The sequence below is a fragment of the Lissotriton helveticus genome, chromosome 1_1 (assembly GCF_964261635.1).
Source record: "Lissotriton helveticus chromosome 1_1, aLisHel1.1, whole genome shotgun sequence".
NCBI classification, from domain to species: domain Eukaryota; kingdom Metazoa; phylum Chordata; class Amphibia; order Caudata; family Salamandridae; genus Lissotriton; species Lissotriton helveticus.
Window position 1 is genome coordinate 1,838,086,774 of NC_136057.1, and position 27,682 is coordinate 1,838,114,455.

Below are 27,682 nucleotides of genomic sequence, written 5' to 3' on the forward strand. Positions count from 1 at the left end.
GCTCGCGGCAGTTGCCATTACACCCTGCTTAGAGACGCGCTTTGGACAGCCCTTTGTAATTCTTCCCGAACCCGCGCACCTGCTTTCACTGTCACTACCCGACCCAGCTCTACACTTGTCTCCCTGAACGCGACCAAGCCTGGATCTGTTACTCTTACCAGCAATTGACTTTATCCACCGTGTTAAGGGACCCAGTGATCTAGGAACTTCCTTTACTGTTACTCGTTCTGGAACCGCTTGTCACGGGGCAGAGCTCATGGCTCGGAGTTGGGATACTACATAGAAGGAACACACCGGGTGCTATGATGCTTACATCCTGGTCTCGCGGTGACGGTGTGAGACCGCGGAAGGGTGTTGGAGCTTAGAGACATGACCTTTAAACATATTTGAACCATAAACTAAACATTCCGAATCACTTCTATTCATATTTAATCACGCTAAATATATCTTATAGGTTCTCTGGTGCTTACATCGTGGTCTCACTGTAACCGTGGGTGTGAGACCGCGGAACGCTGTTGGGGCCTGAGACATGATATTTAAACATATTTGAAACATAAACCAAGCATTCCGAATATCATATTTCCGCTTTAATCGACGATAAATATATATTATTCACGTCCTGGATCCGACCCCAGCCTAAACAGTCTATCTTACCCCATTACCGGCAATCTAATGTGAGGATTATTCACAATCTGTGTCCTCCAACACATGTCGGCTAACAGTCATTAAGATGGCGACCGCGAGACCGGAAGTGAACACCATCGACGGCCTCTAGTTCGCAAGCCGATACCAGACATTGCCTTACACCCGGAATCCCTTCCCCGTGAGAGCACGACCCCCGGGGGAGTTGTTACCCGAACCTGCCTCGCCTGTACACCCGACTCAAGCTTTTCCTCGCTTGGCAAATTATTCGCTTTCCGCCCCTTGCGGGGCTCGAACCCATGGCCCCTCGGCAATTTGTGCCGCCGCTAACTGCTCCTATCCACGAGGCGCGACCCTAGAAAACGGCCCCAGCCGTCCCAAAGCGGCCCAGCCCCGACCCCGCCACACCCGGGGGGCCAGCCCGAACCGCACACACTCCGAGCACCTACGGACAGAGCCGCCCCGTCAGCCAACGCAGCCGCGCGGGCAGGGCCCCGGACGTCAAACATCGCAACAACATAAAGCCCAACACACGCGGCCGCGAAGACGGCCGAAACACACAACGGCCCCCCCCCCCGCCAGCCCCCGGAACAGAAAGCACCACTCAAAGCACCCCCCCCCCGCTGCAGTCTAGGCCGAGGCCCGAAAGACAAGAAAAAAGGATCAAACATCCTATCCGGCCGGTCATACTATCCCGCACTCCTATCCTGGCACGCCACTACCAAACCCCCCCCCCCCCCCCCCCCCCCCCCCGTGGTCGAACCACTGGGCCCCATCGACCTGGTCATGCCCAGGGACGGGGCCGGGGGGAGGCCTAGTAGTGACCACATACCTTCTAAACCGACGAACAGCGCAGAGCAGCCAGGAACGCGACGGCAGGAAAGACCGAGCCTCGCTGCCGCGCTAAACTTAAACCCCTTAAGGGCTGCCCCTCACACCTGATGGCCCGCGCCCATTGGACGCGCATGAAAGGGGGCGGTCACGAGCTGGCAGCACCGTTTGTTCGCGCGGAATGTGGGACTAAGATGCTGTCTCGCTTAGCTCCCCTTCGCGTCGCGCGGCCAGCGGCATTTTTCCGGTTGCCCTCTTCCCCATGTTATGCTCAAAACTGATTTGATTCGCTATGCCTATGCTGAACATATCCGTATACCTTTATCACAAGACACTGTAATCACAAGTAGTCCCCTTATGCAACGTATTGTGATGATTATGACTAATCTGTGCCTCTCTGTCGTGTCCTTGTACCCTCTGTGCTGAAGACTACTTCATTAAAGTTACTATCACTTAACACGAAGGGGTTGCACCACCTGGTGAAGAGGAGGAAAATTCTTGAGTACGCATACTAATTCAAATGTGACATACTTCTGCTGCAATAATATAAACTTTCTATCACTCGCATCCCCTCCTTTAAAGCCCCCTGGATTTCCAAGATCATAGGCCTACCTGCACAAAAGAAGGGGGTACTCGCTGTCATACACAAACAGGCGAAAATTACAGTTTTAGATACACTTGCTGATTAGAATAGGGGGTGAATCCTCAACTGTCGAAATCCGGTAAAGAATTATATGTGCTGAATATTTATGCACTTAATGCAACAGACGCACATTTCTGGAAACACACTGACTGAGTGCTGGACTCCCTAATGAATCTCGACTAATAATGGGGGGACGACTTTAATCTTCCACTCGATCCCACCATAGACCATAGTTTGAGAGCCAAATTTAGGCAATTTTCATCCCATAAGCTACTCCACATGATGTGCTCCAGTTACTCCCTAGTAGATACCTTGTGTATTCAACACCTGGTTACCAGAGATTATACTTTCTATTCCCCTGCCCATCAACCGTTTTCCAGAATTGACCACATATTCGTATCTAGTAATCTGGCAAGAATGATATTTGATTTATACATGATCTCTGATATCACCATGGAACGCAGATGATCCCGGAATTTTCGGCTATTTCGGCCTCTCTGAATTTGGCCACAGCCACCCCAACTGACAAAACTGTCCTGCAGACTTAATCCCGACATATTACAAGATGTGACCCATACTGAGCCAATCTGCAAATAAAAAATTCAGAAACTGAATTTTTTTTTTTAATTCAGACATTATTCTGAGGTCACTTTTTTATTGGACACCCTAAACCGGAAAAATATTAATATAATGAACTCCTGAGCACCAGGGCTGGGCAGTGGGTAACCAAATTAAATTCAATAACATGTTGTGCTGGCTACACTGCTGGTTAAGTCCTAGCATGCTACTTAAAGCATAAACAAAACCGCTCCCAAATTACCCTGTTGGAGATAAATTGCACCTAGACCTGCATAAAATATCCTGTGTCTGTTTAGACTTATGTCATAATTTATACAATGAAAATGTTAATACCATAGATAGCTTGGCATATCTAAACAAACTCAACCTTCCCAAACTAGATGCCTAGCGCTAATTTCACCTAACCCAGTCTATTACAGAATCGGAATTACACTTAGCTATTAAATTGTTTACGGAAAACTGCAACTACCCCTGCTGGACCCCTTCCATACCTATACAGAGACTGGGTACATTGTGGGGGGGACCACTACAGAAGTGATAATGGTTGTTGTTCCTAAAGAAGGTAAAGATCGCACTTACCTCAAGAACTACAGGATGATATTGCTCATTAACTTAGACTGAAAAGTATATGCCAAAATCCTAGCCAAACGTGTTAAAGCGAAATTCCCCTCCTTGATTTGCCCTTATCAAGCAGGCTTTCTCAAAGGCAGACTCCAATGATGTTAGATTAGTAGGCCACATCTTACAAATCGTTAAAACCCCCAATTCCCCAGTGGTAGCGATATTGCGTGATGCTGAAAAGGCATTCAACAAGGTTGACTGGTCTGTCTTGAAAACCACAATGTCTTGCTTTAATCTGGGTGAAACGTTTATAATAATGGAGATGGCCCTGTACTGAAATCACAGTGGTAAAAGTAGGATGAACATTGTACTGTCTGACTCATTCCCATTCAAACAAGGCACTAGACAGGGTGCCCTCTGTCCCAGTCTTTATTTCCTTTAGCCATCGAACCAATTAGTGTCTTTTAATGAATGTAACAACTCAATCAGACCAAACGTCGATGGCAGGTATTTTAAAATGGCGGCTTATGACTACAATATTTTAATAGTAACAGAACGTGCAGATATTGCCTCTCCTGAAATTTTGGCTTAGATCGAGGAGTACTCGAGGAGGTCCGTCCACTCAACAATACTTGCACCAAGGAGGTCCTGGGCTCCTCAGGCCTATCATGGCAACCAAACTTTCTCAAATATTTAGGACTTGAATGATGACCTGAGCGAATCCATCAGCATAACGAGTCCCACGAATTTCTCAACCTTTTGAGGGGCCAAGAAGGTTGGTCACGAAAGTTCCTGACATGTTGGGGTAAACTCAAATCCATAACAAGCATTGGCATAGCCAATAGGTCTCGCCTTTGGGACCTTAGAAGTGTTTAGCCATGCAACAGTTGATGCTGTTGCACCAAGGATATTGTGCTGCATAACGAAATACTTCTAAGGTCCCAAAAGCGAGACCTATTGGCTATGCCGATGCTTTTTTTAACATGGAACAGACAGAAAGGTTCGCTGTGTTTTTATAAATATGAAGCAGCTTTCGACAGATTTTTAACTACAACTTTTGTATTGCTGTCGCTATCTGGTGTCCAGTTTGGGTCTCACTTGCCTTTTGCCAAGAACTGCTTATGGGGGAAAGGTGACCTTTTGAGCATGAGTGAATTATTGTATTTATCCTGTGTTAGTGTGAGAACACCTGAAGTTTTATCACCTTAAAAGCGCAAAGGTGCTGTAAGGTATGTCAGATAGTGTGTGTGTGGGGAGGGAGGGAGGGAGATCCGGAGGCCTCCCGTTGCTAATCCACCTGACTGGATTAAGGGTAGAATAAAAGAGAGGTTTATAATAACAATGATTTTTTTTTCCAAATATAAACTGCTGTGCTTTTATGGTATGTTCAAAATTTAATAAACTCTAATTGGCAGAGGGCTAATAAAAATGTGATTTAATTATGACGCCTGATTGTTCCGGTCAGAGTTTGTATAGTTACAGGAGATGGGTGGGGGGATTCTCTCATCTACAACCTGATTGATTGGAATTTTGGGGATAGCGTTGTGCGAAGCTCCCATTTGTGCCTTACGAGTCGATATTACGTATTTCAGTTGTGAAGCTGGACACTGTAAACACTCCACATGTGTAACTCTTTTGACATCTCACTTGGGTATCTGTGCGTGGAACACAAGAGCTAACCAGTGAGACACTCTCTGCGCTGTTTGTTTGCATGATTTAAAAAAAATACACTTGTGTTCACAAAACACATTGGGCCGTATTTATGAAGGCCTTGCGCCGCCGGTGCGTCACTTTTAAAATGGGAAAAAGTGACGCACCGGCGGCGCAAGGCCTTAATAAATAAGGCCCATTGATTCCAGCAGAGACCAACTAGTTTCCCTGGAAGAGTTTCTTAAAAGGATGTGTAAGCACATTAATTGACAGTGAAAAAAATATAAATTCATAAAGTGAGAAGATATGCAACAGAAACCTTGGCCAGTTGAACATGTTTAACCAACAAAATAAAGTCACGCTACTGTCCACACTTAATAAAATCTCAAAGGATGCTTAATCCCCATAGTAGCTCAGAAAAATGTAAAATTATTCCTTCATGTCATGGTTCTTACATGCATTTAGGTAATTACAATGGTGTATATTATATCTGTATGATGTATTTTAGCAATTTTGGCAACATAAAGGCAATAAATGTTAACATTAATACAAATAAAAGTGTGAGTGATTAATATCAACGAGGGTGTGACTGCTGGATTGAAAACTTTAGAGCGGGGTGGGAGGGTAGCACAGAGGAAGAGAAATAGATTTGGTATTTTGCGGCTGTGCTGGGGGAGATCAAAAATACATGCAAAAGTGTTACTGTTTGGCTACTGTTTCAAATGTGCATCCGCATGCGCAGATGCGAAGGGGGAGATCATACCGAAGGGAAGATCAAAACGACGGAACACCGGAATGCTAGCGCTGAAGGGGCTAAAGTCTCCGCTGGGCGCCGGAACCCTGAATCCATAGTCCATCATGTTCAGGACGGGCTTGTCCGATCCGTACATGGGGGCGGCCGGGGAAGCCGCGCAGCGGCTGGGGCTGAGGGAGCCTGTGCAGAGCGAGGCGCAGCGCGTGCAGCTGCTGCTGGCAGTCGGGGGCGGGGCGGCGCGTGCTCCTTCCTCTCGCGGAGCTGCCTCCGCCGCTCGGGGCAGGGCGAGCCCGAAGACTGGAACTCAAACAGCTGCTGCGCCACCGCACTTCGCAACACCAACAGTTGCTGTACTTCACTTCATAACGTTAACTGCTGCCTCGTGACGACACAACTGCCGCGAGACGTCATTCCAGAGAGGCAGTCGCGTGGAGTCACTTCATAAGTCTTAAACTGCCACCTGACGCACGATTATGCTACGTGAAGCAAACCAAGAAACTCCTTCTGGAGCGCTCAGCAGTCCGCGGGGCGGGGTCTAATTACAACACCGCTGGCCAACTGCTGAGAGCAGCACTCGGGGAGAACCGACCCCCACTGCTGGAAATGCCAGGACAGCCCTCGATCCGCTCACAGGCTGCAGGACGAGGTTTCATCACTCACCTACCAAACCGCAAGCAGCCCGGGCTGAGCGTGAGAGGGCGGAGTGTGGCATCTGAAGTCCCGGGTCCCAGGAGGGGGCCCGGGTGAAGACCAGCGCTGGCCTGCAGAGGGAGATCGAGGATCGAGAATGCACTAAAAGAGCCCGGTGAGTTGGGGGGAGGGGGATGTGTGTGCGTGCGTCTGTCTGTGTGTGTGTGTGTGTTGTGTGTGCCTGCGTGTGTGCCTGCCTGTGCCTGCGTGTGTGCCTGCCTGTGTGTGTGTGTCCCTGCCTGTGCCTGCGTGTGCATGTGTGCATGTGTTGTGAACAGCCGGCCGGGATCGGAGCGCGTGACCTGATCCGATCCCGGCCGGCTGCGTGCTCGTGACAGTCTGTTGTCTCTGCCTAGTCCTTGAACGGGAAAATGGCTGAAATGATTGCAATAGATCGCTTTGCGACAGCAGGGGCTTTTGCCCCTGCAATCGCAGGCGCGACCTAAAAACGGTTATTGCTCCAGTTGTTAACTGTTTACAAAATTTCCCCAATCCTCTGTTCATATGATTTTTTTTTTTAACATAGACCGTATATTTAACAAATGTATTTGGAATTATAAAAAAGCACGAATCTACCTAAAAACAAATCTACCTAGGCAGTGCCAATCTTGCAGATTTGAAAAAGTACTAATTTGCCTTTCTGTCTGCCTAAGATGCGAAATGGCTTGACAATGCCCTTGACTTTATACCCCAATTGCTTTCACCTGAACAGTCATTAGCTGATCACCTTTCTTTACCCTCTCGTGTTACCTTCCCCAAAGACCATCACATTCTTAATAACCCGATTCTGAATCATATTAGAAATGTTCTGCTTCACATCGACATTCTCTTCTCTGTGGTGAAAGTTAGGCACTCCTTACAGGCTTGAATCGGGTTCAACAAAGATATTTAATTTGATTCTAACCTCGCCATAGGAGGCCCATGGAGGGTGAAGGGAATTTGAGGGTTGCGACGTCTGCTCCAAACAGCACCCCCTATCGTTCTGACATCAAACAAAAATACAACATTGCAACCTCCGACTTTTATTTCTTCCTTAGACTAAAGGCAGCCATCTCCAAACAAAGCTTTCCTGTTTAAAGATGCCTCGCTACCGACCCTCCAAGAATTATTTAAGAAGGGTGGACGTATGACCTGCGAAACATCTTCTAAGCTCAGGCCTTTGACCACCTCTTTACGCAACTCTGCCCAACCGAAGTGTTGCTCTGACTGGTCCCAGGACAGATTACCTGATCAGTTAGCCATTGACTGGCCAAAACTATGGACGACTCCATTCAATAAGAAAATAACACCAAACTTTGCCCAGACTAAACTACATATACTTCACAGAACTTTTCAGACCTTACACCGCCTAGAAACCCTGGGTCTCCTGGACAATTCGCTTGCTGGACTTGAAACTCAGAGAATGCAGACCTACATAATATGCTGTATGAATTCCCCATGTTACATAATTTCTGGACTAGTATCCAAAATTCTATCAACGACATATTTCGTACTAAATTTCCTTAGGACTTTATTTGTTCTCTAAAGGTGGACCTTTTAGCTCCTCGCACACAATTAGACTGCTGAAGAATGACTTGCAACTTATGGACTTAATGTTTACCTTGGCCCACAAATGTATCTTATGTTCCTGGAAATCACTGGGAAATGCCTCCAATAACACATGGTGGGAATTGCTGAAATGCATCAAGTCTGGACAGTCCATATTGTCTACCAAATACCCCTGGATATCAGTCAATAAAACTCTATGGAAAAATCTGGACCCATCCCTTGAAGTAGTCAACCCTCCCTGAGGTTATTAATCTACGCTCTCTTTATAGCATCACAGTTGACACCCTCACCCTGCTGCACTCGACAGTCACCGACTGGGATGCCTTTCCTGTAGTCTTGCTGACATGGGCTGTTTCGATTAGACATGTGATATATATATATATATATATATATATGTTAAAAAGGGCAACCTCCTACTCCCATTTCCTCCCCCTCACCCCCATTTTTTTCCTTCTTTATTTTCCCACTATGATGATGAAATTACTTATGTGATTTAGTTTAAATCACAAAAGGGTGGCACATCCACCAATATACACAATGTACAAGGACGATTATATCAATGCATTAATTAACATGAATCTCATTAAAATTTACTAGAACGATTATATCATGCATTAATTAACATGAGTCATTAAAAATTCACAATACAACAAGTTAAAAGGATAGAAGTGGGTTGGTGATCTAAAAGAAGACTAGTACAGTAGATCGAATCCAGTGATTCCAGGATAAAGTGCTTGGTGCTGTAAGGTAATAGTCTGCAATAGAAAAAAATGTTCATTGATACTTTATCTAGGCTGGAGACTATTATTGTTAATTTCCTATTTCGCCAGGGTGAAGTATATGGGGCTGTAATAAATGGACTTCAATTTCTTAATTGCAGTTTATCACCTTGTATCCCCAGTTATTTTCTCACTATGTGGTTTGTCAACCAAGACGTGCCTCACTGGGTTGTGTTTACCACCTTTTGTACTGTTTTATGTAATATATTTGAGCAGTTGTACTACTGATAAATTACTTAGCCCATGTATGCATACCAACCGCCTGTTTTGTACCACCATTTCTTGAAATCTCAATTTCATATTTTGTCGAATCTTTGTTCAACCGATATTTAATCCTCATTTTGACTATTGCAATAACAAATTAGATTTTAGTCCCCTTTACCAGCACAAACAACTGTGCAGTAAGGGAAGTTAACTGAAACGGTAAGACCAAATGTACAGTTCTCTGAACTTTTGTAGTGGAAATATGAATTTGTGCCAGGAGCCACATTGTGGAGGGACGTGCAGGAAATGAGAGCAACATCTATTCATGAGAAGGGATGTGCAACTCATTTACCTGCATTGACCCCTATATGGATGTTTAGTCCACATGCTTCCAAATGCAAAGGGCACCTCACATACTCCTTGTATGTGGGTGGTATTTGTGCAGTGAGAACCTACCCAAAAGGGAATTGAGCACTGTGTAGCGTCAAAGGCCAATGTATATGCATTGTCCACTGGTTGCATAAGCCTTTGAAATACTTTTGAAATTGTTCTCCTGAATGTACAGGTGGGGGCAACGTAGATCTTGGCCCCAGATCAAAAAGACTTCTTTTCCATCCTTTTCTCATGATTTTATATTAAAGAGGAAATGGATTGATTTCAAAATATTTTCAAGCATATAAATGGAGACTAATTTGAATATCCTTGTGTGGTTTTGAAATAATGTGGCAGTTTATCTAGGTATCCCTCACCTTTGCATGTTAGTGGATGGATGTTTAGAAGAATGGTCATGATGGTCTCTTTTTGCCTTTTATCATTAAAGTTGTTGGCAGGTGATTGTGAACGTTCACTTTTGTTTGTAGTTTGGGTGGGTTTGATTTTTGGCGCATGGCTGTTGAAATTTGATGATGAATGTTGTCAAGCATAGATTACTACTATAAAACTAATTATCATTATTGCTTTTGAGTTTAGAATACTAAAATTGTGTTCGCGTCCTCGCAACAGACCAAACCTTGTTTAGTGAGCAACGTTTAAAAATGTTTATATTCTCTGGCAAGTACAAAATAACATTGAAAATTACAGAAGGCATTGCTGAAATGGAGCAAGCTGACAAGAAAAGACTTTTACAGCCACTAACACAAATAGCTTGGACTCTGTCCATAGACTGTATTTGGGATCCAGTTAAGAGTGAGAGACTGAATGCGAAACGCATCCGTCATTTAAAAATATTAAGCATGCTCATTGTCTTTGGAGAACCCAAAAGTTAAAAATGCTTTCCTACCCTATGCAGAACGTATTCCTGAAAACCAGTGAGGGAGGACATGACTATTTTTGGAATTGTCTTTAATCTAAAACTGTTTTGAAAGTCCGAATGATGGGCATCAGGATGCAACCCAAAGTATTTTGCACTTTGTCACTTACAATGGTAAAATACAATACTGCACATCAGAATTAAAGTATCGCCTTTGATATTCCTGAAGTGATTTGGTAATGATTACGAATTGTTAAATAATTGCTTACGTTTGTAAGAACTCAATATAGGAATGCACAGCTCTTGGGATATTTATAAAACATGTTTGTCACAGGATGAATCTTAATGGTTCTAATCAACAATTTATCCTAACGGCGAATACATTTGTATTGTTGCTCAAGCACGTAGTAATATCCCTCATCAGCCTTTAGTGATTGTAGTGTTAGAGATTTGCAATCAAGAACAGTTGCTCTCTTGCAATATTAGTCCTCTTAAAAAAAAAAACACCCATGTTGCTTAATTGGGGACCTATTGTGCATGGGTTTGATAAGCATGTTGATAATGTCCCGGGGGTAGTGTCCTTAAGTATGGTGCATTTTTTTTTGTGTTCTATTACCTTAAATAACTCTGTTCTTACAGAGGATGGTACTAGCTATTATCCTGCACTGCATGAATCTGATCTAAAAGAGACTATTAGTTATATATTCCTTATCTTAGAATTACCGCCAGGCGTCGGGCTGGATCCGGGGAATTTTTTCTCAGCAGTACCCCTGCGCATTGGTAGGTAGCATTGGTTCACTCCGCGTTTGTCTTCGGCATCGTGATCGCCAGGATGGCGTCGCAGTATCTACTTACACGCCGCCCCTGCGCGCTGATGTCGGTTCTTTCTTTTTCTGCGCCAGCCAGCGCAGATCCGGAGAGAGCGTTACCCTTAGTCATTATGTGACTTGTGATTTTTCGACTTTTGTTGGCGTCTTTTTCGAGTCGTTCGACTCATGGTGCGCGTAGGGATGTCCCATCGCCGGATATCACAAGTTGATGTCAGTCACGGACCCACACCTCGTGTGCCTTTGGTGCCTGGAGCACAACCTCAACCCGAAGTCGTGCTCTGACTGTCGGGCCATGAACCCAAAGTCTGTGCTGGAGCACTTCCAAAAGCTTCTGGAGACCCGGCAGTCAGCTCTGCACTGCTCGAGGTCCCGGCCGAGAGGGAGGTTGCGGGACCGGTCGCTGAGTCACCACCATCAAAGTCTTCGGGTAAGTCGAAGCACAAGAAGAAAGCGAAGAAGCACCTTCGCTCTTCACCTTCTCCCCGTCCGTCAGCCGACGGGACACTGAATGGCGTCTTCCTTCGGCTACGCCTGGGGAGCCTCCTGGGATGGCTCCGAGCTCCCTTCCCTGGAGCCGGAGTGTCCCCTTCCTAGCTTTGTGCATGTTATGAAGCTCTCCACTCTCCACTCAACCTTTGGGTAGCCTGACTACACCGGCGTGCCTTTAGGCTCCACAGACTCGGCTGGGGGCTCTAGGTCTTTGATGCCAGCGGCTCCGGTCCCGGAGCCGCAGAGCTCCCTGGGATCCAGGCCTGGATCTGGATCGCTGCCAGTCGACCTCACGACTCCTCCGGCACCGATACCTCAAAGTTCAAAGTTTATTTATTTATGTTTTGGCTCTCATAGAGGGCCACATAAAGGAAAAAAGAAAACATTTATAACATAATTAAAAATAAGATATAAAAAAAACACATGAAACATGTTCAAGGATAGGTACAAATTCAAACAAAATATTCCACCAACATATGTAATACAAGTCCATGATTCATCCATTAGCAAGAGTACCACCAAAAGGCCAATAAGATTTTTATAGCATATTAATAAATATCTAAAAATCCTTTAAAAAATTTAAAAATGTAGAAGCAGAACATTTCATTTATAGGTAAGTACAAAGATTGTAGGAAGATATTTACATTGGAAATACCCAAGCGAATGCAAATTGGTTTTAGCCATTTAAGGCGCAAAGTACGAAGTGCCGGGCAAATTAATAGAACATGCATACGATCCTGTATACTTAGGTTACAAAAATTACACATTTTCGATGTTCCATACCATTTGGACAAGAGGATATTCAAAGGCAATAGATCATGACGAATAAGGAACCACAACCTTCTAATGCCATGAGGTATATTCCATAATACGTAGGCTTGGGCTTTCTTGGCAACATATGAGTTAATAAGGAGATCACAACCACCTTTTCTTTGTATCTCATTCTTGTCTAGTTGAAAGCCTAGTTCCCAAGATGCATGTTTTAGCAAAATTTTTAGTTGTGCTCGCGAGTGAAGGAACAAAGTACTTTCATCCAGTTTCAAGAGAGTCACCGCTTTTCTGAAGTTCTTTATAAGTTGTGAAAACTCTTTAAAGTTGCCTAACAATTCGCTTTTGAGTAGAGCTCTCATTGTCCCCGGTTCTGCTCTGGCAAGTGAGGCCACCCAACGTACCAGGGCACATAATCCCTGCACCCAACTGCTCCTTAGGCCGAACTCAAGTCTGCACGCTGCCAAGGAGCAGTTGGTATTTAGTGAAGTCAAGGATCTTAGTAGTTTCCCTTCAGTTTTATGGCAGAAATCCCAGAGTTTTAACTCAACGAGTTCAATACCATAAATAAGGGTAGCGGGGATCTTAGCTCTGTAAACCTCAAGCATACAAGAGAAATGTCTTTTCCCAGTTGCTACGTATAGTGATTTTATGCCTTTACCATGCGCAAGGGCTTTTCGAGAACAGTGGTCAATATGAGGCCTCTCGCTCAGGTTGGCAGCAATGATCTTTCCCAAGAAGGTATAGGTTTTAACTACCTCCAACTTCTGGCCACCAATCGACCACCCAAAATTTTCTGAGCGGCACAATTTTTTCCCCTTTATGCACATGATTTTGCTTTTAGATATATTAATCCTCATAGAGTGGACAACTGCAAAGGCATGAAGTGCTTGCAACCTATTTGCTAACCCTTTGGGTGTTAGATCCAAAACGAGAATATCGTCAGCATACATCAAGCAGGAGATTGGGGCCCCCCCTAACACTGGAGCAATGCCCTCACAAACAGATACGGCTGCAGGTAAATCCTGGGTATATAAAGAAAATAACAGAGGCGCCAGAAGGCAACCCTGTTTCAGGCCGTTTAGAGAGGGTATACGATCAGAGAGACCCCTTTCACCCCCCTGCAACACCCTACACCAAGTTTCCGTATGTAATGTACGAACAAGTTCCAGCAAGTATGGGGGTACTCCAATAGTTGCTAATTTTCTCCACAGCGTTCTACGATCCACTCTATCGAACGCCGTGGAGAAATCGATAAAAGCTGCGTACACAACTCCCCCTCTCACCTGCGTATACTTGTCCGATATCACATGGAGGGCGGTTAGATTGTCTAAAGTGCCATGCTCCCTACGAAATCCTGTTTGTTCACGTGGTAAAATATTGTTCGCATCGACCCAGTCCGAAAGTAAATTTAAAAGACACTTCGCAAAGATCTTACCGACTGCGTCGAGGAGAGCAATTAAACGGTAATTACTGGGGCTATCCCTCGAGCCCTTCTTAAAGATAGGGACCAGGATACTACCCCTCCAAGATGCTGGAACCTTCTTTGAATCAAAACAGGATTTAAATAAGGGGTAGAGTATTTTACTCCAGAGGGAGGGTTCCTGCTTCAGGACCGTCATAGGTAATTCGTCCGGCCCCATTGCACCGGACGAGCGCATGTTCTTTATGGCCATAGCAATTATTTCCTCTGATGGATACATAATTTCTCCATCAGTGAATACATCGGGGGGGCAAGAATCTGCTAAGTTACCATACCCCCCGTAAAGATCCCTGATATAGGCAGACCAAACCTCTTCAGTAATAGGGATTGGGCAGGGGGCTAATCTATTGCCACATCCCATCCCGATTATGGACCAAAATTTGCGGATCTTACCATGCGCTACTGCTTCCCTTAGGTTTATCCAAACCAGATCTTCCTTTTCCTTTTGTAATTTCGCTTTCAGTCTAACTCTCTTTCTTTTTAACCTCAGAAGTTCTTTTCCCCGTTCCCCAGATCTATTTACAAATTGGGCACGGACTAATTTATTTATTTCCTTATTCAATATGTACAGGGCATTGGGCACATATGCCCGCTTCGGGGGCCGTCTAGCCTTTTTCACATCAGAGGTGATGTTCAACATAAGGTTCTCAAAGCTAGCAATTTCCGAACCATACCAAGCATTCAGATCTGCTATGGTTTTACGTAAAATAATATGCACCCCGGAAATTAAAATTGGATTCCAGAAGCATCTACCGGAGGATGCATGGAAGGCTGTATCTTCGCTGTTAATCGCCCATGAAGCCGTACTAGAAGGTTTTGAAGAGATAGTCAAGAGTATTACATTATGGTCACTCAATATCGTGGGGACTATCATCAGATCCAAGATACAAGGAAATATATTAAAGTCCGAAATCGCATAATCAATTATAGAAGATTTATTGTGCGATTTATGCGTAAATTTTGCAGGAACGTCCGAGGGGAATCTTCCATTTAGGATAAGACCCTCGACTGCCGAAAGTTCCTCCAACAGTATCTTCCCTCTTTTATTGGTTGTTATTTTATCGGGAAAAAGGGATTGGGGAATGAAATGCGCCTCTTCTTTGGCTTTATTTCTAAAGAGGTTCATACTGGAGTTAGATATTTTACAATTTAAATCACCCACAAGGATCACTTCTGAAAGGGGTGATATTTTTTTAACCTGGTCAATATATTGGAAGATCTGCTTCAACACAACATTAAAACCCTTTCCCGGAGGGATATAAGCGTTAATAATTATAAGAGATGCCGTCTTAGAGGGAGTGGGGAGATTGGCTAAAGTTATGGCTTGGAAGAAGTTACTTGGGTCAATATACTGAGAGAATTTCCAATTCCATTCATTTGATAGCAAGCACGCAATACCCCCCTTAGCATGCCCTTTCCTAGAAGCAACCGCCGGGACCTCCAACACAAAATAATCCTTTAAAACATCCATTCTATTGATACACCATGTTTCTTGAATGCAAATCACATTTGCACCCATGGAAAAAAGAAACTCAAATTTCTCCGGACTACTGTGTATCCCGGCAGCGTTCCATGAAATAATTTTCAATTGATTGTTAAAGGTGCTGAAACAGTTTAGGGTTGTCAGTGGGTTTGGAAGACAAAGCGTTGTGCAACCAATTCCACTGATTAAAGTCCTCTAATTGCGAGGGTTTTTGAATCAGTGGTGGAGGTTTCACCTGGGCAACCACACGTTTTCCTTTTGAAACCCAGATCTTTATATCTTTAGGTAATAAGGTAGCCCCACTCTGACCATCATCCTTTTGGGACAACCCATGGGAAACGTCTTTGTAATCCAAATTCACAATAGGTATAACATCAATGCCTGTGCGTTGGAAACTCTCTGCTTGTTGCAAAACCAAATTTACAATTATTTTAGAGTAGAATTTGACCCTTATACTGGTAACATTATTTCCCCCTAGCAAAGAGACTAACTCAATATCGCTTGTTTGAATACGATGTAACTTATCCATTTCGCTAAAGCGTTTGAGTAGCCATGATCTATTTAAAAATAAGTCAACCTCAAATAGTGGAAGAAAGTCCAACACATGAGTGTCCACATAGGGTATAACCTCTTTTTGTTCCATAGTGGGACGAAGCGGTTCCCCTGTCCCACCTGTAAAAGGAAAAGGAGCAGCCAAAGGATTAAGTAGCTCAGGAATAGCTGGCTTGGGACTCATTAAATTTGATTCAAGGGAAGAGTTAGAACCCAGGCCATCCTCTCGTACCCGGGCCTCCTTGATCCTACATGGAGAGTTTCCAAAGATCTCTGGAACACAATAGGAAGGGTTGGGTTCCGGAGTCACCGTAACGCTGGTTCGAATAACTTCAGTGGCTTTATCTTCCTGATCAAGTAGAATTATAGAGTCAAGAAACCTTATCCGCCTCTGTCTTCTCTTCTTATGTTTACGCACCAGTTTCCTTTTGTTGCCTTTATGTTTTATACATTTTCCATTTTTTCCCCCTCCTTCTTGGTTAACCTCGGAAATAACTTTTTTATTTTCCGAGCAAAAGATTGGAAAAAGTTCTTGTGGTGCTTGGCAGTCAGGGCTAGGCATGATTTCTTCCGTTATCCCCAAATCCGCCTTCAAGATACAGTTCGGTGCAGCAGATACACATGAACCTTTAACAATGCTGCAGTGAGGTCCTGCTAACACTGGTTCGGGGACCGTTATCTTGGAATTTTCTATATGCTCGGCCTCCCCCTTATTTAATTTCATGCCCTGTGGAAAAAGGGGGGTATTCTTCATTGCCGGTGCTTTTTGCAATAAATTTTCCAAGATTTGAGTAACCGAATCCAGAATGCAGTCCGAGCTGCCAACAAATTTCCCCAATAGGAACAAAATAGAGGCTAACAGATGTTCCAGTGCAATCAAGGATTCTGATAAAGGTTTATCACCGGCCCCGACTGTAGGACAATTGCCGGATAGGTTGAAAAATGGATTCCTGGAATCATTTAATGCATCAGATAAACATTGACTGTTCACAGATGGGGTACTACTAAAAAGTAGCAGCCCAGACGGAGTCGCCCCTCCAATAAGATTGTCCGTTTCTGGAGCAGCCGGACTGATTGGCTTCACATACCGGCCACAGAGTTCCAGATCAATAGAGAGAGGTGGTGAGGCTTGAGCCTCCAAGCTGTTCAAGGAAGACTCCAGGGGAGGCATGGAATTATTCACTAGCGAATCATTCAGTGTGGGGGCAGAAAGAGTATTAACCTTGCCCTCCTCCGAATGCACAATGCAGGAAGTGTCCATACGTGACGCCATTGGTGTCTCAAGCGGCCCAGAAGAGGCATTAGCATCTGCAGTGTGGTTATCATTCACTTGAATGCCAGAAACAATGTTACCTTTTAGAGCGGCCATTGGGGAATTTTCCACCGGTTTCTCCCATAGTTCAAAAAGCTGACACTGGCCTTTTAACAGCTGTTGATTCACGACCATATTTCTCAAGGGATTTGATTTAGTTTTTGCACAGGTTCTTCCACCTACCATTCTCCCCGAGCGAAGTTTTTTTGTCATCTTTTACTATAAACTTCGCCCACTCCGGCTTTGCGAGATGGTGGTATATATAAAAAATAATACGTAAGGGTGATTAATCAGGATTTAAAATAATAAATTAAGTCAATGCGGTCAGTGGACAGGTACTCAGGATAACGGAATGGTGCAGTCCCTCTCAACTCGAGACCTTACATCATCCGGACCAAACAACATAAGAATAGGATAACAGAATATAAAGAGACGGGGCCCAGCCCGGCCTACCTCGACCACTGAGGGCCACAGAGGGCCCGCCCTTTGCCCGGGCTTCGCTCCGGGCGTCCCGCTCGCGTCCCGCGAGACGGGGGTGATGCGCTATTTGAGCGCCTCCTGGCGCGCTGCTGACGCTGGTGACGCGGCGAGCGCCGCTAAGCCTCCTGGGAAATGGAGTTCCCTCGACCGCGCTCTTCTCGGTCACCACTAACTCCCAGGTGGCAGTGGAGTCGGGCAACACGAGGCGGGAGGCGGGAGGGCAAGACAACAAACAGCGAGTACTTTCTCCTGGGCTTTCAAAAACACAGCAGCGTTTCCTGGTTCTGGATTCCCCTCTGACAACGCCTCTGCCACCGGTTGTGTCCACGGCCGGCGTTGATCCCTGCCATCCCTGCCTCCCCGGTCGACTGACGCCGGTACCGGCACTGACCGGTACTTTTGTACCACTCTTCTACCTGGCTTTCCCAGTTACCCTGAGTGGCAGCCAGAGGAAGGTGAGGAGACTGGGAGGGGTCTCCTGACCCTTTGTCAGACCAGCTTGATGAGCTGGATTGGAGAGAGGAGTTTGGTGAGGCCAGTGGTCTGGATATCTTCCCAGATCTTGGCATGCTTCTTCTCCCTACCGTGGCCACTAAGGAGGGGGCCTCCTATGCTGTGGTGTTGCGTAGGGCATCCAAGGACCTGAGCCTTGAGCTTCCTATGGTGGCAGTCAGGACTAATCTCCTGACTGAGGTGCTTCAGTCAGCAGCGGCCTCTTATGAGCCCCTGCTGCCGTTCAATGAGGCCCTAACAGACCTGCTTCTGGGCACTTGGTCCAAGCCCAGCACAAGTGCTCCTGTGGATAGAATGATTGCCCAACATCACCGCAGGGCCTGGGGCGACACAATTTTCCTCTCCCAACACCCTACCCCTGAAAGCTTGGTGGTCCAACCCTCAACATCCAAAGGCACGTTCCCTTCTGCTCCCCCAGATGGAGAATCCAAGAAGCTGGACCATCTTGGGAAGAAAATGTTTTCTTCCACCAGCTTAGGTCTGCATTCGGTGAACACTGCATGTCTCTTGGGCCGTTACACTCACTCTGTGTGGGATATGGTTGTGCAAGTGCTGCCAGTATCTGGAGGAGGCCCGGGTCACACTCTCCCGTTCTGTCGCAGAAGGGAGAGACACAGCAAAGTTCGCCATACGCTGTGGACTGGAAACGCCGACTCGCTGGGTAGAACGATTTCTAGGTCAGTAGCCCTAAGGTGCTAAGCCTGGTTGAGATCCACTGGCTTTTATGGGGATGTCCCATTGACTCTTTTGGACATACCCTTTGATGGCCGTCTCCTGTTTGGCGACAAGGTGGACCGTGCGCTCCAGTGCCTCAAGGATTCTAGAGCTATGGCCTGATTTTTGGGCCTCCCTGCCACCACTCGTCCTGTGCAGTCTGCCTTCTGCCCCTTTCCTGGCATGTACTACCCAGGTCCACAGGCCGGCGCAAGCTACCCAACCTTTGCGAGGCCAGGGACGTGGGACCCAACGCCGTGGATCGGGGGCCAGCGGGCGGGCCAGTCCACCAGCGCATCCTCTGCAGCAGCCTCTAAGCTTTCCTAGTCCGACCTGTCAGGACCGCCAGTTGCCAGTGGCCGACAGGATCCGCCATCACCTCCCCCACTGGCACAACATCACCTCAGACAGGTTTTGCAGATAGTCCAAAGGGGCTACTCCCTTCGAGACTACCCCTCTCTCTATACCACCAACATTCCATTGCATGTCAGAGGATCACTTGGCTCTTCTCAGGAAGTTACCGCTCTCTTTGCAAAGGGAGCTATGTAGCGAGTCCATGTCCCAGAAGAAGGTCATGGTTGTTACTCCCACTACTTCCTGGTGCCCAAGAAGGACAAAGGTCTGCGTCCTATCTTGGATCTCAGGGACGTCAACCACTTCCTCCAGAAGGAAAAGTTCAAAATGTTGATATTAGCCCAGGTCCTGTCTGCCCTCGACCATGGGCTTACTTCCACATTCCCGTCCTGCCAGCCAACAGGCATTACCTACGGTTCACGGTAGGGCACAAGTATTTTCAGTTTACCTTGCTTCCCTTTGGCCTTACCAGCGCCCCTCGGTTGTTCATGAAAGCGATTGCAGTGGTCGCAGCTCATTGGCACAGATCAGGGATTCCAGTCTTCCCCTATCTTGACAATTGGCTGCTGATGGCGTGCTCGCCCAAGGCTGTCGTCTTCCCCCTTCAGACTACAGCAGACCTCCTGCATTTCCCGGGATTCACTATCAACGTGCCGAAGTCTCACCTGATTCCCTCTCAGAAGCTTCTTTTCATCGGAGCAGTTTTGGATATAGCGAAGTTTTAGGCTTATCCTTCCTAGCAGCGAGTTCGGGATATTCGGGCTATGATACCGATGTTTCAGTCTCTATCCCGGTTTTTGGTGAGATTGACCTTGAGGCTGCTGGGCCTCATGGCCTCCTGCATCCTGCTGGTGGACCATACCAGGTGGCATATGCGGGCTATGCAGTGGGACCTGAAGTTCCAGTGGGTGCAGCATCAGGGGAATCTTTCTGATGTCATCCAGATCTCGAAGGGCACTACACACCAATTGCAGTGGTGGCTAGCTAACCAGGATTGGGTCAACAGCAGATCCCTCTCCCTTCCCCAATCAGACTTCACAGTGGTGACAGATGCTTCAGTTCTGGGATGGGGCGGAGACACGGGCGAGGCGGAGATAAGAGGTTTCTGGTCTCTGGCGGAGTCCGGGCTCCACATTAATCTTTCGGAGCTCCGGGCGATTTGCCTTCCACTGAAAGCATTCTTTCCTTCTGTCAAAGTAAGAGTAGTGCAGGTGTTCACAGACAACATCACCGCCATGTGGTACTGCCAACAAACAGGGCGTGGCGGGGTCATGGCTGGAACATAAGGGCATGTCCCTGTTGGTTCAGCACTTGGCAGGTTCCCTGAATGCCAGGGTGGACGAACTCGGCCACCTGTGCATGATGGATCACGAATGGCGTCTTCACTCCGAGGTGGTGCAATATCTCTTTCAGCAGTGGGTAGAGCCTTTGTTAGATCTGTTCACCACCGAAGAGAATGCGCAATGCCAGCAGTTCCGCTCGTCGGAATTTCCAATTCGGCACTCTCTCGCCGACGGATTTCGGAATTGCTGTCTTCTATATGCCTTTCCGCTATACCAATTCTGCCCAGAGTGCTGAAGAAGATCAAGCGCGACAGAGCACAAGTCATTCTTGTGGCTCCGGATTGAGCAGGAAGAGTCTGGTATCCCGAGCTCTTGAACATAGCCATCGATCTTCCAATCAGCCTGCCTCTACGGGAGGATCTTCTGTTGCAGCAACAGGGGACGGTCCTCCACCCGAACCTGTCCAGCCTCCACCTCCTTGCGTGGAGATTGAGCGGTGACAGTTGACAGATTTCGACCTTCCTCCCGAAATCTGTATGTCATCTTGGCTCCCAGGCGTCCCTCCACTAAAACGGTATACGCCTGTAGATGGAACAAATTTGTGACATGGTGCTCAACAAAGGCCGTGGACCCCCTTTCTACCCCTTTTTCAGAGGTTCTCCTCTTCATTCTTTCTTTGGCCCAGCAGGGCTCTGCTCTGGGCACCCTTAAAGGCTATCTTTCGGCCATTTCGGCCTTTCTTCGCCTTCCTGATCAGCCTTCTCTTTTGAAGTCCCCCATTGTGCATAGATTACACCCCTTTTTCCTCCTATTCCTTTTGCAATGCCCCAGTGGGACTTGAATTTGGTCTTAACTTACCTTATGTATGCTCCTTTCGAGCCACTACATAATTTTCCTCTCAGACTCTTGACCTTAAAGACTGCTTTTCTGGTTGCCATCACCTCTGCTCGCAGGGTGAGTGAACTTCAGGCTCTTTCTTCTAAACCTCTTTTCCTTGCTGTTCATCCGGACAAGGTTGTCCTTTGAACTAGAGCTTCTTTTCTTCCCAAAGTGGTTGTCTCTTTCCTCATAAGACAGGCCATCACTGTGCCCACCTTCTTCCTGCCCCCTTCCAAGGAGGAGAGACTCCACTGTCAGGATCCAAAACGTGCATTATCCTTTTATTTGAATTGCACAAAACAATTCCGGGTGGACGATCAACTCTTTGTTGGCTATGTGGGCACCTAGAAAGACTGGGCTGTGCAAAAACGGACTAGCTCTCAATGGGTCATCCTTTGCATTAAGATCTGCTACTCTTTGTCGAACAAGGAGCCTCCAGTAGGACTGCGCGCCCATTCCACCAGGGCGATGGCAGCCACTACTGCTTTGGGACGTGGAGTCCCTCCTCAGTGACAACTGCCAGGCAGCCACGTGGGCATCACTGCACACTTTAACTAAGCATTTCTGTCTGGATAGTCAAGTCCGGAAAGACTGCTTATTTTGCCGTTCAGTTCTCCAGGACTTTCTGGTGTGAACTTAAATCGCAGACCCACTTCTGGGATTGGTATTGCTGGGGTATCTATTCCAAGGTAAGACATCTATAACTAATAGTCTCTTTCAGATGAATAAGTTACTTACCTTCAGTAACGATATATTTGTAAGAGACATATATTAGTTAAAGATTACTTACCGCCCCATCAATCCATTCTGTCAACTGACTTCTAGAGTAAGGGACTCCTTTTCAGGGCCCTAGTGTCCTGCACCAGTGGTCAGTGTCTTGCATGGCTCTGGGCTTCTGGCATGTAAAGAACTGACTTCAGCGCACAGGGGCAGCATCTATGTAGATACTACAACGTCATCCCGGCGATCACGATGCCGCTTACTAATGCACAGTCGACGGACGCCACCTACCGAGGCGCAAGGGTACTGCTGAGAAAAAAATCTCTGGATCCAGTCTGACGCCTGGGGGTAATTCTAAGGTAAGGAATCTATAATTAATATGTCTCTTACAGATATATCGTTACTAAGGTAAGTAACTTGTTCATCAGTTCTTTTATCTTTCACATGTCCCGATAGCACTTCCTGCCCTGCAGCTGCTAAAGCTTTGCATTTTTACTGTCTTTATCATTGTGACATCAGCAAGCTTTACAGTAAAAATACACAATAGGTGGGTTGTTACAAATTGTGCCAGGTGTGTTCTTCTTGAATCCACATCATCCAAACTTCCTAGTTGATAGAGTACAGCTTTTTTTATTGTGTGAATCTGTCTTCATTCACTGCTATTTTTAATGATTCAAAGTGCTCACTTTCTGGTGCTCAAATCTGGGTTGTATGGGTAATAAACATTTCATTAAAAAAATGTAAGTAGTTGTTCTGTAGAAAAGATTACAGACTATTAAAGAAAAGATGACTCCAAGATAAACATAGTCCGAGGTACATTATTCAATCTAAATTGTCAATAGGAGAGTCTTGATTGACAGTTGTACTAATTAATTGCATATTTTTCAAGCATCACCATTTATCATTGTATCGCTTTTGTTCCTTAAGTTGTCATATGGTTCTTCAAAGACCTTTGTTTTTAATCACAAAAGGTTCAAAAGTATGATTTTTGAAAATGCAATTGTTTTTTAACGTGTCTTACAGGTGAAATCTGGAGCAAATGTCCTGGTTTGTGGTCCCAACGGATGTGGAAAGAGTTCCCTTTTCCGTGTTCTTGGAGAGGTTAGTATCTACTCGAGTCAAATAAAGTGGTTAAATAGTGCACCCTTTTTATTTTTTTAGTTGCTCTGGTATTTTCCAACATTGTGAAGAAGCACACTGTTTTCTAAAGTATATTAATTATCATTAATTAACATTGTCATTAATTAACATTGTCCACAATTCTAAAGTATTGGCAACAAGTGAAGAAGGTAGAGGCTAACTGTGAAAGGAAAGGGTGTTGAAAATATAGTCCTAGGGAATGATTGACAAACATTTAAAAGTGGTGCAAGTTTTACTTTAGTGCAATAAGCAAAACTAGGACTGCAAATTTGAATGTTGCAAGCAAAAGCGGGATTTGTTTCATTTAATTTAGGGAAATCATTGTGATGAAGTGCAGGGTATTACTTGTGTGTATGAATGTATAGTTGGTCTTGGCAGAACAAGAAGCACTGGTCTTTGCTCTCTTAAGATAGCTACTTAACAGTTCCTGATCTACTCAGAACGTGGCTTCACCATCAGAGGAAAAACATCTGACAAAAGATCTTGCTTACGATTATCCACAAACATAGCATGGCTGTGAAAGCATCTTGATGTGTAAGAATCTGAAGTTCTTTTTTTTATCTCACTTTACTAACTGTTGAACACTACTCCTAAAAATCAAGTTGGAAAAAACAAACCTAAAGCTTTTGTTTTATTAATCTTCTTTGTCCCCACAGCTGTGGCCTCTATTTGGTGGACGTCTAACCAAACCAGAAAGAGGGAAACTATTTTATGTTCCTCAGGTACTGTTTAGTGTCAAGTTCTTTTATTTTATATTTTGTCACCATCCATATGTTAACAGAGTTGCATATAAATAAATTGTAAAAGGATAAGTGTGCAAATTACTTAAAGTGACCATTTTCCAACAGAGACCGTACATGACTCTCGGTACACTTCGAGACCAAGTGATCTATCCAGATACAGTTGATGATCAGCGGAAGAAAGGAATATCTGATCTGGTAAGAATGAGGTTTCCTGTTGGAGCCTACCTGAAAATTTGGAGAGCCCAGCCATCTCTTCCTTTCTCCTCTGCCATACTTCCTCTCACCCCACATGTCCCACTGCGCTTTTGGTGCTGTTCTCTTGTGCATGCTTACCTGCTTCTTTATGCCCTTCTGACTCCTTTTCGTTTCCTCCCTTTGACCCAACAGCATTTAGGTACACACATTTTACTAAGCATCTCTCCTGATGGAATTACCTTTGCAACATGACGAATGCGAAAATGATTCATTCATCTGCGTTAATCACATTCATTGTAATTTTTTATTGATTTCAAATACACGGAGCCTGCAATTCCTAAATAAAAGCATGTCTCTAATGTATTCATTATAGCTGACTTGTGACGTCTCTAGTCACCTGTAATATAGAATTGATGTAGCTGCCCAACTCTAATAAGGTATTAAAGGCAAGCTCTGACATGACATAATGCTTCCTGCCAGCAACCATGGTGAAAGGTAGGCTGTGGAGCATAATTATAGCCTCAGCAAAAACAATGAATAGGAACTGGCCTTTCCTTCTGAAGCATCCAAGGATGAAAGGTATGACACAGAGTATAATTACAGCTACAGTTTAAACAAAGAAAATGAAAACTTGGCTTTTGGTTCTTCTAGTGTAGTTTTCTTAAGTGAATAGTGCTTAGCAGAAAGGAGATATTTACAGCAGCATGTTTATTTTTGCAAGCTGTTGGTTATTACAGGAAAGCTAGAATTCATCTGTTTGTTCTTAACTACAGATTGTATTTAATCAGACTTGCATGAAACTGGTTGTAATGTATTTTTGTAAGAACATACTCGTTGCTGTTTATTCTGTTTAATTTCACACTACAGCTTACACTTTTATTCTTCACATCTACAGCCAACCTGTCTCTTTTTTATATGAAAGAGCTGAAAACCAAGCTTTTAAGTGGTTTGTGGGAAAAGGGAAGGTATTCTCATATATTATGAGAAATAATCTGGGCTCACTCCTTTGTGTGTTTCCAGAAGTCCTTGTTGACTTGCTATATCTCTAGAATTTACAGCAGGGGATACTTTATTCCATATATAATCGAAACCACAAACCCTTAGTGATGCCAACAATACACTACTACAATTTAACAATGTAATATCAATTAAAAAGGTAAGAACAGCACAGTATTCCCATGTTCATAAATAATTCTGTGTCAAAGCGCCAATTGTAATATTAAGGTTAAACTACAGTAAAAACAATCTGAGCTTTAGATATATCTAATGCCATCACTGCCTCCCTATTATCCGAGGTTGAAATCCAAGACTGCTCATGGCTGAGATCAGCTCTACACGTTGAGCCAATCTCTACTAGCCCCTCTTGTTCCGTATTATCATTATAATTTGTTGTTTTTTTCTGCTTGGGATATGGCTGAAGTTTTACATAACTGCTTTGACACTGTGAATTATCTAAAAGAAGTTTGAAATTGTAATTGTAGCTACAGGAAAATTGGCACACCTCCCCATTAAAAATGCCTGTAAAAATGCATGTTAAATAATGCCCAAAAAAGAAGCACTGTTTCAATCATAGGGGGAGTTATTAACAGTAGAGCTGTATGTTTTCCACTTCTCAGTAGGAACTTTTCGTTTGTTGGACAACCTAAACATTGGGGTGGTGCCAGACTGAGTCTATGCACCCCATCATGAGATATTGGCATATGATCAGCTACCTCATAGTGCCACCATAAGTACCCCTCAACCTAGTAAGGTAACAGATGTTTTGGGCAAACTCTGACCATGACAACCCTGAACATGACAACCCTGACTCCCCAAGGCATCGTGTTATCATACCTAGAACCTTTTCGCTCTGTCACTCGTGCTCATTCTGTAAGCTGCACAAGAAATACACAGAGGGGCGTTTTCAATATTTATTGAACCATTGTGATTCTTGTATAAAATATATGCACTACAATGATTAATAGGCAGAAGCACATCAAAGTGATAAGCAATATAAGGACAGTGGAGAGAATGAACAATTTCACCATCATGCTAAGAAAGTGTATATATACTGAAATATAAGTACTGGGTACAGTGCACTCCTACTATGCGATCCCTAACCTAGTTGCCTAGGCCAGGTGTTCTGCCAAGAATCCCCCACTGGATAGTTTAACTCCCCATTATTTGAAGGCAAGGGATGTAGGTCCCTGTCTTGGTCACAAGTTAGATATCCCTCCTCGCAGAAGTTAAACAGAAATCAGCTGGACTGAGACCCGACACAGCGATGACCTCGAAATAACAACAGAGTGCTCCTCTAATTTGAGCGTGGAAATACATGTGTATTTATAATACAGTATCCATGCTTCTGTGTCCGTTCACCAGCCTAGCTGACATTGTTTATTGTCTTTGTGATGGCCATGTCACCTCATGAACAAATAACAAACAACATTTGCACAATGTGTGTTCAGGCCGTGTACTAAATGTTCATGGTGTCATGATAGTGTACTTACAAAGTGGAATTGCAAGCAATGTGGTTTCAGATAAACTAATCCAGCACTGCCACGCAAGCAAATGTGTGTCAAAAGTAATTTTGTCAAAGAATGCAACTTAGGAAATGTGTACATATAAAATGGCAGTGTTTCTTCTCGGGCCTAACCTCGCCATGTGACACCCACTCCTCAGACCTCCGTCGACTAAAGCTATCAAACAATAAGAAAGCTATCTATAGCAAAGCTACAGCATGTGTATACATAGATATATACAAAAACGGAAGAGAGGCACACAACAAATAACATATAAAGAGCAAAATTGACGACTCCTTTAGGGTCTTCAGTGTGGAGAATTCTTCTTTATTGATATTATATGTCGAGAGATGCACACAGCCTCAGCCAACGTGTTTCACCCTAAAGGGCTTCCTCAGGGCTAAAATCCGAACACCTTATCGCATAGTCCAAGGGTTGGTACCCAATCTCCGGTTTCCAAAAGCACTCCACCTTATCTTATTGTGTTTTCGGATAAAGTTCCAAAATTATTTTGAGAGGTACTGCATCAAGCGAACAAAGTTGCTAATTCCTGGAATAAACACTGGGCGTTCGTCAGTAAGGATTTGATTCACACGGCAATCGGATCGTGTGTCTTTCGTGCGGCGGTGATAGCCAAATAATTCGGTGCATACCGACGAATGCCCAGAGTTTATTCCAGGAATCAGCAACTTTGTTCGCTTGATGCAGTACCTCTCCAAATAATTTTGGACCTTTATCTGAAAACACAATAAGATAAGGTGGAGTGCTTTTGGACCGAATAGGACAATAGTTTAGTACTAGAAATCAATAATATTTTTGCGGCTGATGGACATTATGGATTATTTTGAATTAACATCTACTTTTCTCCAACACTGCATAGCAGCCATTTGTGAAAAATTTAGATATGAAATGAGCTTGTATATGATTGAAACGCAGAACAATCTACTGATTGAGTGAGGATATCAGTGCTAGAATGTTGAGTTGTCCAGTTGTTGTTAATAATATGATGATTGTCAACTCATTATATTCTGATGTTTACGTTTCCCTTCATGAACCCCTCCATTTGCCAGATTGGATTCTGAGATTTATTTTTTTCTTAGCAATTTCTTCGTG

At 44.7% G+C, this 27,682-nt stretch overlaps 1 protein-coding gene across 1 annotated transcript in view; it reads left to right on the plus strand.

Moving 5' to 3' along the window:
- ABCD3 (ATP binding cassette subfamily D member 3) overlaps positions 1–27,682 on the plus strand; it is a 344,077-nt gene that overhangs the window by 241,429 nt on the left and 74,966 nt on the right. The window contains exons 17-19 of the mRNA XM_078641238.1: positions 23,014–23,091; positions 23,787–23,852; positions 23,979–24,068. Of these exons, the coding sequence (XP_078497364.1) occupies positions 23,014–23,091; positions 23,787–23,852; positions 23,979–24,068 (234 nt within the window). The remainder of the gene's footprint in view (positions 1–23,013; positions 23,092–23,786; positions 23,853–23,978; positions 24,069–27,682) is intronic.